We start from the raw sequence: 14,573 nt of genomic DNA, 5'->3' as shown, positions 1-14,573 counted from the left end.
AAGGTAGAAGACAGAGGATGGTGATGGAGGGTTGTTTTTCAGACTGGAGGCCTGTGACCAGTGGAGTGCCACAAGGGATTGGTGCTGGGTCCTCTACTTTTTGTCATTTACATAAATGATTTGGATGCGAGCATAAGAGGTACAGTTAGTAAGTTTGCAGATTACACCAAAATTGGAGGTGTAGTAGACAGCGAAGAGGGTTACCTCAGATTACAACAGGATCTTGACCAGATGGGCCAATGGGCTGAGAAGTGGCAGATGGAGTTTAATTCAGATAAATCCGAGGTGCTGCATTTTGGGAAAGCAAATCTTAGCAGGACTTATACACTTAATGGTAAGGTCCTAGGGAGTGTTGCTGAACAAAGAGACCTTGGAGTGCAGGTTCATAGCTCCTTGAGAGTGGATTTGCAGGTAGATAGGATAGTGAAGAAGGCGTTTGGTATGCTTTCCTTTATTGATCAGAGTATAGAGTACAGGAGTTGGAAGGTCATGTTGTGGCTGTACAGGACATTAGCTAGGCAACTGTAGGAATACTGCATACAATTCTGGTCTCCTTCCTATCGGAAAGATGTTGTGAAACTTGAAAGGGTTCAGAAAAGGATTACAAGGATGTTGCCAGGGTTGAAGGATTTGAGCTATAGAGAGAGGCTGAACAGGCTGGGGCTGCTTTCCCTGGAGCTTCGGAGGCTGAGGGATGACCTAATAGAGGTTTACAAAATTATGAGGGGCATGGATAGGATAAATAGACAAAGTCTTTTCCCTGGGGTTGGGGAGTCCAGAACTAGAGGGCATAGATTTAGGGTGAGAGGGGAAAGATATAAAAGAGACCTAAGGGGCAACTTTTTCACGCATGTGTATGGAATGAGCTGCCAGAGGATGTGGTGGAAGCTGGTACAATTGCAACATTTAAGAGGCATTTGGATGAGTATATGAATAGGAAGGGTTTGGAGGGATATGGGCTGGGTGCTGGCAGGTGGGACTAGATTGGGTTCGGATATCTGGTCGGCGTGGACAGGTTGGACCGAAGGATCTGTTTCCATGCTGTACATCTCCATGACTCTATGACAAGGTCTATCTAGCATGGTCCACAAAACCTCTTTTCCTCCCTCGACAGAATCTGTCAGCCTAGCCCCAGAAATAACCCCACACTTATATGGTTCCCACACTCCATGCTGGCTTCTTGGGGGCTGGATGCAATTCTAGTAGTGGTCGTGATTCCCGATGGCACTGCTGGGGCAGGAGTGCAATCAGCTGTCTGATTGTTCAACAGATCTCGGATGGCAATGACACTCTCACCTTAAACCCTGGGACAAGCTACACCAGTCCACCATTAACCCCAGGGAGATTGTGGGAGCCTGGCGCCACATAAACCCCAGCCCAGAAAGTCATATAATGGTTACAATGACGAAAAAGATCATTTGGTTTATTGTGCCCTTGCCGGCTTTTTGCAAGAGCAACTCAAGTAGTCCAACATTTCCATCCTCTCCCCGTAACCCTGCAAACTATTTCTCTTTGGAAAATGGTCTCATTCTCTTTGCAAATCTCTCTTTACTATGCTCTCAGCCAGTGACTTCCAGATTCTATCAGCTCACTAATTAGCTTTACCTCATACTGCCTTTAGTTCGTTTCCTAGTTACCTTACAACAGCAAAATGGCTCTGACTCTCAAATCTTCCACCTGTGGCAACAGTTTTATTCTATCTACTTTGTCCATGCCCCTCATGAATTTGAATACCTCTACTAAATAAATAGTTATCATCTAATATGGTATGAAGGGATGTCTGAAATCTACATATTCTCCTTATCAACTTTTTCAGAGGTGTGAAATCTACATATTTTCCTTATCAACTTTTTCAGAGGTGATAAGGAAACTTTTACACAACTCAGGAGCAGGTGGGGGTTGAACCCAGGCTTCCTGGCACAAACAATAGGGAAGACAGAGCCAAGTCCTCCTGATGGCTTCTCCCTTCAGATTACCCATTTCTCATTCTGATTGGACAAGGTCTTTCCTTTGATAAATCTGGTTCATGAGCATCATTATCAACCCAGTTATGGTTTGGGGTGGTATCAATGAGCTGGATTCTAACTGGAAACATCTCACTTTCCAGAACAAAACTCTTCTTCCATACACCAATACTGCCCTTAGATGCTGAAACTATACATCTTAAACTAAGTACTATGATACATATTTACCTTTACATTAACAGACTTTAAGAAAAATCCAAAAAGACAGGGCAAGTTAACATATGCTTCCAATTCCTAGTGGAAAATGTGATATAAAAATGACCTAAGTGTAATTTCATATCTTAGATGTCTATGATCTATTAGGTAACTTTAATATGAGGAATAAAGACACCTTCCCAACATTCCCATGCAATCTAGTCTTGGATGAATGTCATCCATTGATTTCAGAGAGGTCTGCCAAACCCATTGGGACCTTCATGAAAGGATAGGCAGTGCTCTTTGTTCAGGTGAATATCTGTTCCAACAAGCTGTCTATTAAGTCAATCTAAAGGTAGAAGAAATATGACTAACATGAATACATAATTGAGACACGGCCACACAATGAAACAGAAAAAGAATGGGTTGTCACCTCTGAGGCCCACAATAAAAGACCATTTCCTGGCATGGAAACATATCAGTGAAAGAGGTTTTATTAGTGACCTCAAGTTATTAATACATTATCTTCTAACCTGAAATTGTATGGCCTCAATGAGAGAAGGTATGATGAATTAAACCTTAATTATTTTATTTGCATCACTGGACTATTTGCTGAAGTGTGCTTGAAGAACTCCATGAACTTTGAAATAGTATCAGAAAAAGTTACAGTTGTGAACTAGAGGCAAATTTTCCCATTTAAAGATTGTATCATTTTATTTTTCCATATTTTTGATTGTGGACTGATATGGGAAAAAGCTGTTTTAAAAGCTAAGGATTGTTAAAGGATTATTGTGCTTTTCAAAAGCAAGTAACCTGATACTCATTGTAAGTGCTTTTTACACAGTTGTTTGTGCTAGCAGTGGGGGAAGGTCGAGTTATAGATGAGCTAGAGTGTGATGCATGGACAGTTGACTGGCAACAAACAGCTCAATTGGCTAGGCCTGTTTTCTCTGCAGCATCGGAGGCTGAGGGGTGACATTAGAGGTTTGTAAAATTATGAGGGACATAGATAAATAGACAAGGTCTTTCCTCTGGGGTGGGAGATCTAGATCTCGAGGGCATAGGTTTAGGATGAGAGAGGAAAAACTTAAAACGGACTTAAAGGGCAAAGGGTGGTGCGTATATGGAATGAGCTGCCAGAGGAAGTGGTGGAGGCTGGTACAATTACAGCATTTAAAAGGCATCTGGATGGGTATGTAAACAGGAAGGGTTTACATGGATATGAGCCAAGTGTTGGCAAATGAGATTAGATTAGGTTAGTATATCTTGACGGCATGGACGAGTTGGACCAAAGGGTCTGTTTTAATGCTGTACATCTCTATGATTACTGTCCAGTTATCAATGACAACGGGCCCCTGCCTGATGGAGGTGATGTGGAGGTGTTGGTGTTGGACTGGGGTATGCAAAGTTAAAAATCACACAACACCAGGCTATAGTCCAACAGGTTTATTTGGAAGCACTAGCTTTCAGAGCACTGCTCCTTCATCAGGTGGTTGTGGAGCCGGTTCTAACAGCTTATTTATAAGATCAAATAGAATAATGTTCAAAATAAACCTGGCAGCTCTGTATTTCTCTGATCTCACCAGTTTCTTTGGTTTGGGTGTTGTAGCCCAGTATAGCTGCTTTTAGTGACACTCAAAATGATATGCTAGGTAGGAAAATGCAGCAAACATTCTATGTTAGCAGTAAAACTCAACAGCCATGACCATATAATCCCTTTTTGGTCCTTTTTTTGCAGGAGGATTATTGATCTGAAAATCTGGAAAGCTTCCTGCTCTTCTTTGAATATTGTCTTTATTTCAACCAGAAAAAAAGCAGAAGGAAATTAGGGCTCACGATGTCTCTTGTAAGGATAGTGCAATGTTGTGAAATGTTAGAAATAAATTATTCTAAAATGCAGCAGGTTCTAAGTATAACAGTAATCTCCTCAACAGCACAGTCTTTGATGTTATCGCAATTTACATCAGAATTTAGCTGAGCTGAATTTATCTTCAGCTCAATTACTGCTACTCCTTTAATGAGTTCTTCAACTCCCTCCCTTTAAGACTGAGCCTAAAACCCACCGCTTTGATCAAGTTTTATTCCCTCACCCCAACATCTCCTTCTGTTGAGATCTGTTGCTCAAACATCTCAATGAAGCAATATATGTATTGCGATAGGTGCTATTTTAAAGCAAGTCATCACAACATTAAGAGCAGAATCTTATGACATTGAAAAGTTAGGCACAAACAAATAAATTCAATAGTTACAAAAACATTTGGTATCCTTTCTTCCAAATCTACCAAATAGTCACTTAAAATGTAAAATAATTCATAAGCTTAAAGTAAAATTAAACGGGTACTAAAATGTGTCATATAGTACACAGCAATCAACAACAGACTAGTGTAGTTGTTGTATTATATTGAGTTCTTGCCCATTTTAAACCATTCTATTACTACTCTTGATCAACTAACAAAATGTGCTGGGAAGAAAACACTTGTCTTTTGCTGAAAGTATTCATGTCATCATTTCTTCTTGTTTTGCATATAGGTCAGTTCAGCTCTGTAATTAACCATGAGACAGAAAATGCAATCTCTGGAAGAATGAATAGTTGAGATATCCATTGTGGCACACACCACTGAAGTGACCATCTAAATGTTGAAGCTGGAAGAACTGTAAATGTCAATTAGATAGTTCCTATATAATTCCTTAGGTCTAAATGACAGAATACTCACGGGGCAGTGAAAACTTTATGTTCTGCTGCAGTATGTAAGTTAGTTGCCGAGAGAGGAGAGTGGAAGCCATCTTAAATTTCAAGGATTGAAGGTTCACAGGAAATGCAACTTAAACTCCCAGCCAACAGTTCCTGTAGAAGAGAAAACAGACATCAATTTAGGAGGGACTCATTAAGTTATCTGTATTGCACTGAAAGATTTTCATTTTTCATTCACGTTACTTTGCTGCTGTTTGTGCTACACGGCTTTGTGCCTCAAGCAGTTCTACTAATAAAAACTTTGCATATAATTCCTATATTAGAGAAAACAAAGTAAATTACATAACCATGCTGTTCAGTGGCAGCCTGATGCTACATAGATCAATTTTATGCTTTAGGCAAGAATGAAATTGGAATTGGAATCATATAAACCTCCACATTAACAATACATTTATAGAAAAGTCTATGACAATTATTTCCATCAATGCACCAGAAGTTGTTTTGGCTTGTTAAATAATCAATTTTTTTAACAACAATAAATCAGAACATAATACGTTTTATTATTTATAGCTAATTATTAAAAATGATAGTCATCTTGTCAAGTTTTTTTTATCCATTTTAGTATAACTATACATTTTGTTCACACAAGGATCATGTAAATTAATATAATATTTTCAAAAAATAATTAACTGAGCCAAGTCCTCAGTGAAGAACAAATAAATGTCAATCTTTGGTGAAAAGGAAAGTTAATACTTCCGAATTAATCATTAGGGATATCGAAGGCACAGAAAGAAATAACTTTTCACTTTTGCCTTTTAATTTTAGAAGCAACATTCCCAGTGAGTTGAATTCTGAATGAACCTCCTTCTACTTTGTCCAAACATTGCTTTCTACAGACTGGGTTGGGAGGATGTAATTGTCCCCAGTGAAATCCTGCAGCCTGGCTCCACAAGTGCATTCCATGAAGCATAGTGGGATCACAAAGGTCTAGCATCCTTTGGCTCAAGTTGAAAGAAAAATTATATGCCTAATGAACCCTTGTATACTGCGTCAGAATGACATTACCATTTCCTATGGTAGATTATTTCCAAGAATGACTATTAGATTATTAGAAAAGTAATATTCATGCAGCAGAAATGATTAATCCAGATTGCTTCAGTAACCATAGCTTCAAATCTGGACTAATTAATTTATTTCTTTCACACATTCAACTCAAAATTTCCAACCTAATTAATTAATGAATGATCTAATGGTGAAGGTGCTTCTTAAGGACAGCGCTCATATACAATTGAATTTTATCTTGAGTTTAAAAAAAGAGTGAGTCCAAGACTTGTATATTAAACTTAAATAAGACAATTACAATTTGATATCAATTACAGAAACATGATTGCATGACATAGATTGGAATGTAACTAGTGACATGTATATGGCATTTAGAAAGGACATAAAGCTTGGAAAAAGATGCAGTGATGGGCCTGTTAATTAATGATATTAACTTCAGGTAACAAGGATGTAAAAGCTTTTGTATAGTGAGAAGAGTCACTTTTAGGGAGTGGGGTACAACCTCTCTCACAGTAATTACACAAGATGTAACGTAAAGAAAAAACAGTGGGAGCTTGTCAGAATTATGCGGTGATAATCATGAAGAACTTTTTATGCTATAGATAAACTGGAAATAGTAGATGGATACAGGTAACCTAGATGATGAGTTCATAAAGTTTCTGGCTAATTTCTTAAAACAACATATTCTGCAGCCAACTAGAGAACAGGCTAAAAATGACCTAGTATTGTGCAGTGAGGTAAGATGAATTAATGTCCTCATAGTGAAGGCGAATCCAGGTGGCAATGATAAAAAAAACTGAATTTTACAAGCAGTCTGAGAGATCCAACACTAGTAGTTTAAACCTAAATAAGGGCAGAAGAAAGTAAGGACTGCAGATGCTGGAGATCAGAGCTGAAAATGTGTTGCTGGAAAAGTGCAGCAGGTCAGGCAGCATCCAAGGAACAGGAAAATTGATGTTTCGGGCATAAACCCTTCCTGAAGAAGGGCTTATGCCCGAAACGTCGATTTTCCTGTTCCTTGGATGCTGCCTGACCTTCTGCGCTTTTCCAGCAACACATTTTCAGCCATTATAAGGGTATCAAAGTGAAGATAGCTAAAGTGAACTACATCAAGGAGTGTATTAATAGAGACTCAATGGCAGGCATTTAAGGGGATACTTTAAAATACACAGATTAAATACATTCTAACAAGAAGAAAAATGTCTAAGGGAAGGACTTACCAACTGTGGTTACGTAAAAAAACATTAAAGATTGCATTAAACTGTAAGAAAAAACAAATTGCTCAAAAATGGTTGGCAGGTGAGAAAATTGGACAGACTATTTTAAAAAAAGCAGTAAAGAATGAGTAAAAGATTAAAAGAAATGCAAAATTACAGTACAAGAGAAAGCTAGCTAGAAATATGAAAATATTAGTGAGAGTTCATATTTTAGAAAGAGTTAACAGAAGTGAGTATCGGTACTACGGAAAGTGAATCTGGGGATTAATAATGGAAAATAAGGAGTTCGCAGACAAATTAAACTGATTATTTTCATCAGTCTTCATTATAGACGATAAAAGTAACAACTCAGAAATAGAAACTCAAGATAATTACATTTACCAGGTACTGAGAAAACTGTCAGAGTTGCAGACTGACAAGTCCCCAGGTCCTGATGGACTTCATTCTCGGGTCTCAAACGAAATGTCTAGTGAGATGATTGTCATGTTAGTTTTAATTTTCAAAAATTCCCTAAATTTGTGGAAGTTTCCATTACGTCAGAAATTTGTGGATACAACTCATTTGTTCAAAAAAAGGTGGATAATTAAAGAAAAACCATAAACTACATCTGACAGAGGGAAAATCTTAGAAGTGATTATTAGGAAAGGTTATAGTAGGGCACTCAGAAAAATTCAAGATAATCTGGCAAAGTCAACACAGAAAAGAGGAAACTGTGAGAAACATTTGCAGATCTTGCTTTGCTCTCAATAAACGAATAGAAGATATATGAAGATCAGTCACAAGGTTAAGCAGGGGAAATATTTTTATTGGATAAGAAACCTGCTCATGCAAAATCTTATGAATGTATTCTTAGCAAAACAAGTGCAGACACATATACATTTCTGATAAAAGGTTCCTCAAATTTCATTCTTCACATGCTCTTTTTGCTATAATGTATTTTTTTTATCCTGTAATGTATATTTTAATGCTTATAATGGATTTTATTTTACAATGTTTACATCCAATCTCCATTTCAAACATCCTCAGCGAGGTACAAATTAAAATTGATCTGCAATATCTGTCAGGCTGTGTACACACTGCAAAAGCAGTATCGATACTTCCCACTTATGGTCTGCACTCCAAATGCAAATTCAGTCTAAATACTGTTTAGATCTTGAGTTGTGACTCAACCCAAAGAAACGAGATCATCTGATCGATATAGTTTCACTCAACCAATTCACGCTATGGCACTCCATTTACATTATGCATGCAGTAATATATGGGCAATCTCAAATCAGACCCTCACTTTACATTCTGCCCAATATTCCTTTCTAATGATTTCAGTGGACTTCATCATCATCTGAAGTCAAAATGACTCAAAAGACGTTAGCATTGGAACAAAGCCAATACTACAGTTATGTTAATAGTAAAGAAAATTTGCTGCAACTGTTACCAATTTTGTGGAAGTACCAAGCTAAATTTACACCTAATATTTTAACTTATAATCCTGTCCAATCTTAACATTTCTTCAGCAAATGCTTTGAAGTTCAGGGGACTTCCAAATCTTGTGAATGATGAGTCCACCAATTCTGCAAAGAACATTTTGTGGATACTATGATTGATACAAAAGGATTTATATTAATTAACAGGGCATATCAAAATAAAAATAAAGGATATTTCAAGAAATGTGGTGCAACTGCTTTAATTCAGTCTATGAACTTCAGTGAGAGAGATGAAGGAGCTGCAGTTTTTTTATGACTTACACTGTGAACACAACGTGCCCTTTACAGAAGGAACATTAGAAAATGTATTAGAATATATATAAAAAGAAGTGTCATCTAAAATACAAAATTACAAATATAGGGTTTATATACAAAAATAATACATAATTATAGACAGCAGACATAGATGGCAACTATTAGCATTTCCCAGTTAGTGATCATCAGCACGTTTGTACATGTGAAGCTAAATTAGTTTCTATATTTGTGAATGTGAACGTGAGGCATTCACCTTTACAAACAACATTTACAAACTATAACAATAAGTTTAGCATTAGCACTAACTGGCTTTAGCTTTGCAATGATGTTAAAATTGTTCAGTCTATGTTGATTGTTAATATTAAAATGGACCAAGATTGGTACACAGCTTTGTTAGGGTATGTTTGCAGTGTTTCAATCTCATAATGATAAATGGTAACATGAGCTGCATTTTCAGAGGACAGAGGGGTGCACAAGGGGTGGGGAGGCTTTATCCTTGCTGCTGATGTGTGCAGAGAACCTCCTAGTAATAGGACCCTCCCCATTTCTGCCCTTTTAGAAACTGTTCTTTTAAAATGGGCTGCCCAAGCTGTCTTAAGGCTTTGCTGGTGTATTCTTTTGGGATTGACTGAGTTCTCCACAAGCTCGCTGGAACCCTAATCATTTACTTACATATGTTGGACCAACTGTTTACCCATCCACCTTCAACTGGGGTTGGAGGGAATGGCATGTTCTACATACCTCATATGCATCTCATCCTGCCAAAAATACGCTCAGCAGGAACATGTAAAATCCAGTCCATGTTGTCAGGTTTGGCTCAGTCAGCAGCATTCTCACTTCTGAGTCAGAACATGGTTAGTGCAAGACTCCCTTCCAGACATTTGAGCACAGAAAAAGCCTAATCTATGGAAATACAATACAGATGAAGGTGCTATCTTTTGGATGAGGTGTTAAAGAGAGAATAGCTACAGAAGATCACATGGCCCTATTGCTAGTCTACAACTACTAAGTGATTTGCACATTAGCTGAATGAATGCAAAAGAAGTACTGCATGAACTTCTGTATAAGGAAAGTATAGAGCTTTACCAAAACAAAATCAGAGTATAACGTGGGTTTTCTTTTGTTTACTTTAATCAAAACAAGTTGAAACTCAACTCAATCTGCAGTGCCACGTATTATGTAGTTACAAGCAGGCTTTCTGCCTACACACCAAGACAAAAGTGAATCGAGTGCTATTTGAAGTTCAAGTTTATACTGCTGTCGTGTAGTGGCACTGTTTTGTTAAAGCTGTTATCTTTAACCAACATAGTGTTAGTAAGAATATAAAACAGTCAGTCTGGTGTAATGCCGCTGTTTGATTAGAAAACCCATAGACTCAAGAGTCATACAGCACAGAAACACAGCTTTCAGTCCAACTCATCCATGTCGACCAGGTATCCTAAACTGATCTGGTTCTATTTGCTAGCATTTGGCCCATATCGCTCTAACCCTTCCTAATCACGTATCCATCCAGATTCTGTTTAAATGATGTAAATGTACCCACTTTATCACTTCCTCTTGCAGCTCAATCCATGCATGAACCACCCTCTGTGTCAAACAGTTTCCCCTCTAACTTTAAACCCATGCCCTCTAGTTTTGGACTCTCCTACCCTGGGATAAATGACCTTTGCTATTCACCTATCTGCGCACGTCATGACTTTATAAACCTTTATAAGGTCATCCCTCAGCCTCTATGCTCTAGGGAAAAAATGTCCCAGCCTATTCAGCCTCTCCCTAGAGCACAAAGCCTCCAACCCTGGCAACATCCATGAATTTCCAAAGTGGGAATAGCAAAAGTTTTAGGAACCCCTGGCTCAGGCATTGCCTGCAAAGATTTTAAATCAATTATTGTGTGTTTGTGTACTGTATATATTTTCTCTTATATACAAAGTGATAGCATTATATTAAATAACTAGTTCTCAAGTTATGAACATACATTTAAAATTGCTTTTATGCCATCAGCTTCTGAGCTAGTTTTTTTTTGGAAACCTTTTCTAAATTGGCATATTTAGATCTTGAGAGTGGGAGGATTTAATGCATCATTTTAAAGGGTAAAGATAGTACACTTTACAAATCTGTATGAAGGACTGCCAAAAAAGACCATTTAGGTGTGCTGATGTAAAGCAGATTCTGGATGTTTGAGAAAAAGCAAGTTTACAGATGAAATCATCTCCATTCGACATTGTTGGTAGTCTGAAAGCATAAGACTACCTGCTTTGACCATATTCTGCATTGACCACAAAAGCAGTTATCAAGACATAAAGATAAATACAAAATACAAATAAAAATTGGATATTTAGGAAATACTCAACCAGGTGTCAACCTGGTGAAGCTACAAAACATGACTACCGGCATGCAAACAGCATAAGCAGCAAGTCACAGACAGAGCTAAGCAATTCCGCAACTGTCAGATCAGATCTAAGCTCTGCAATCCTGCCACATCGAGTCAGAAATGGTGGTGGACAAATAAGCAATTCGCTGGAGAAGAAAGCTCCACAAATATCCCCCGGCAAACACATTAGTGCAGAAGATAACGCTGAAGCATTTGCAGGAATCTTCAGCCAGAATGCCAAGTGAATGATCCATCTCAGCCTCCTCCAGTAGTCCCCAGATACCAGTCTTCAGCAAATTCAATTCACTCCATGTGATATCAAGAAATGGTTAGAGACACTAGTTACCGCAAAGGCTATTGGCCCTGATGACATTCCAGCAATAGTACTGAAGACTTGTGCTCCAGAACTTGCCATTCCCTAGCCAAGCTGTTCTAGCACAGTTACAACATTGGAATCTATCCAACAATGTGGAAAATTGCCCAGCTATGTCCTGTAAATGAAAAGCAGAACAAATCCAACCCCATCAATCTACTCTCGATCATAAGTAAAGTGATGGAAAGTCTCAATAGTGGTATCAAGCATCACCCAGTCAAAGCAGCACCCACTCAGCAATAACCTGCTCAGTAATGTCCAGTTTGGGTTCCGCCAGGGCCACTCAGCTCCTGACTTCATTACACCCTTGGTTCATACGTGGACAAAAAAGCTGTTTTCCAGAAAGGAGTGACAGCATTGACAAAGTGTGGCATCAAGGAGCCATAGCAAACTGGAATCAATGGATATCAGGGGTAAAACACTCAGCTGCTTAGAGTCATACCTGATATACAGGAGATGGGTCGTGGTTGTTGGAGATGTATTCTCTGCTCCAGGACATCTCTGCAGGAGTCCCGCAGTGTAGTGACCTAGGCCCAACTATCTTCAGCTGCTTTATCAATAACCTTTCCTCTTTCATAAGGTCAGAAGTGGGGATGTTCACAAATATAGCACAATGTTCAGCACCATTTGCGACTCCTCAGATACATTTGAACATGGATTGCTTCAATAACAAGATTTGGTCAATATCCAGGCTTGGGCTGACAAGTGGCAAGTAGCATATGCACCACACAAATGCCAAGCAATGATCATCTCCAATAAGAGACAATCTAATCACCACCCCTTGACATTCAACGGCATTCCCATCAATGAATCCTCTATGATCAACATGCTGGGGGTTACCATTGACCAAAAACTCAATTGGTCTCGTCACAATAGACACAAGAGCAAGTCATAGGCTAGGAATACTGCAGCAAATAACTCACCTCCTGACTCCCCAAAGGCTATGCACCATTTACAAGGTACAAGTCAGCGGTGTGATGGAATACACCCCATGTGCCTGGATGGGTGCAGCTCCAACAACCCTCAAGAAGCTTGACACCATCCAGGACAAATCAGGCCATTTGATTGGCACCACATTCACAAGCATCCTCTCCCTTCATCACCAATGCTCAGTAGAAGGAGTGTATACTTTCTACACGATGCACAGCAGAAATTCACCATTGATCCTCAAACAGCACCTTCCAAGTGCACGACAATGTGGACGTGCAGCAGATATATGGGAACACCATCATCTTCAAGTTGCCCTTGAAGCCACTCACCATCCTGTCTTGGAAATATATCAAAGTTCCTTCAGTGTCACTGGGTCAAAATCCTTGAATTCCCTCCCTAATGGCATTGTGAGTCAACCTACAGCATATGGACTGTAGTGGTTCAAAGCAGCAGAACACCACACCTTCTCAAGGGCAACTAGGAACTAGCAATAAATGCTGACCAGCCAGTTATGTCCATGTCCCATGAGTGAATTGACAAAAAAAAATTATAGGTACGATGGCAGCATCAGACAGGGATAAAAGCTTAACGACCTAAGATGTTAGCTCTGATTCATAGACTTTTAGTCAGTGAAGATTCAAGTCAGATTACCTCTGTTACATTTACATTGCTAGATTCTTGTTGACAAGAGCAACATACATGCACAGTGTACTTAAAGTTACAAGGATTTTGCACAGATTAAGAAGAATGCATTGATAGCCTCCACTTGGCTCTTGAGTGCTGTATAGATTGTAACCTTTTGAGGATCTGCTTCAGAGACCTCCAAAGAAGCAAACTAATTCCAATTACATGGCTAGAGAGCTTCTCAGCAAAGGAAAAACAAGTGGCAATAGATACATATTGGAACATTTGGGTCATTCATGTTTGTGTTCTTACATAAATTTGCAAATATACATTTCAATATGAAGCAGAGACTCGAAGGATAGCAAATGGGTGAAGGCTTCCTCTTTTCTAATCAATGATCACTGGGCTAGAAGAAACTTGTATACCAAAAGGTGATGGTGGAGATTGCAAGATCTGGGAAAACCTCCATGCAATGTCCCCCTCACTCCAGTCCCATCCCACAACTATGGATAGTCCTTATCTAGTCCTCAGCATAATTATCTTGATGTATAGATAATACATATTTAAAGAAGTTGTTCAGATTCTGGCTCCAAGAACACGAGACCTTAAATCACCCAAATATATAGTTTTTCTCAAAATTAAAAGATTAACCTTTTGGTAGTTACTGTAATTCTAGGTTTTCTTTTCATTATACCACTGGATTGTGACATCAATGTTAATCTGAAATTACTGCTAGTAACACAGGCACCTCATCGCATTTGTAGAATACTCCTAAGTAAATCTATTTTACATATCAAATATCAAACAGTATCATGCCAATATCACCAAAAGTAAATTCAGTGATCAAAAATCTACAGTTTTATTGTGACAGTCAAGAAGCAAGTATTTCTATGCTCATATACTATGTAATAAAATATGCATCTTATCTTTTAGATTTACTAAATACAGCCCTGTGCAATGCATTCTCTCACCTATGTGGTAAAATCCTGAGACTGCATTTGGATAATAAAAACCACATAAATTAAGGTGTCGAACATCGGTATTTTCTAAAGGGACACATCCAAAAAAAACACTGGAAAACAAATTCAATATATGATGTATAATAGCTTCAATGTTACTGGTTCCGGTTATGAATCAAAATTCACAGTATAGAGAAATACGGTACATCGTATCTACATCACAAACACATTCCACTGACACGGCATATTGAGGACTCCAAGATACCTGTCAAAATTCTATTCTATGATGCATCAGAATAACATTTCATTTTCTCACACATATGATTGCATAGATAAGTATTGCTTCAGTAGTGCTAACTATGGATGAATTAAGATTTGTTAAGTATTGAGTAAATAGTGATTATACCCCCAACATTTTTATAGATTCAGATTTTCCAGACAGAACAGGTA

At 38.3% G+C, this 14,573-nt stretch overlaps 1 protein-coding gene across 2 annotated transcripts in view; it reads right to left on the bottom strand.

Moving 5' to 3' along the window:
• The window catches only part of abat (4-aminobutyrate aminotransferase), a 174,267-nt gene that overhangs the window by 124,498 nt on the left and 35,196 nt on the right, over nucleotides 1-14,573 (bottom strand). For both annotated transcript variants that reach the window (XM_072559591.1, XM_072559592.1), the window contains exon 2: nucleotides 4,874-5,004. In XM_072559591.1, coding sequence (XP_072415692.1) covers nucleotides 4,874-4,943 — 70 coding nt within the window. In that variant the 5' untranslated portion in view covers nucleotides 4,944-5,004. The remainder of the gene's footprint in view (nucleotides 1-4,873; nucleotides 5,005-14,573) is intronic.

The sequence above is a fragment of the Chiloscyllium punctatum genome, chromosome 40, assembly GCF_047496795.1.
Source record: "Chiloscyllium punctatum isolate Juve2018m chromosome 40, sChiPun1.3, whole genome shotgun sequence".
Taxonomy (NCBI): Eukaryota; Metazoa; Chordata; class Chondrichthyes; order Orectolobiformes; family Hemiscylliidae; genus Chiloscyllium; species Chiloscyllium punctatum.
The sequence above is the reverse complement of the archived record's forward strand: the minus strand, read 5'-3'. Positions and strand labels throughout refer to the sequence as shown.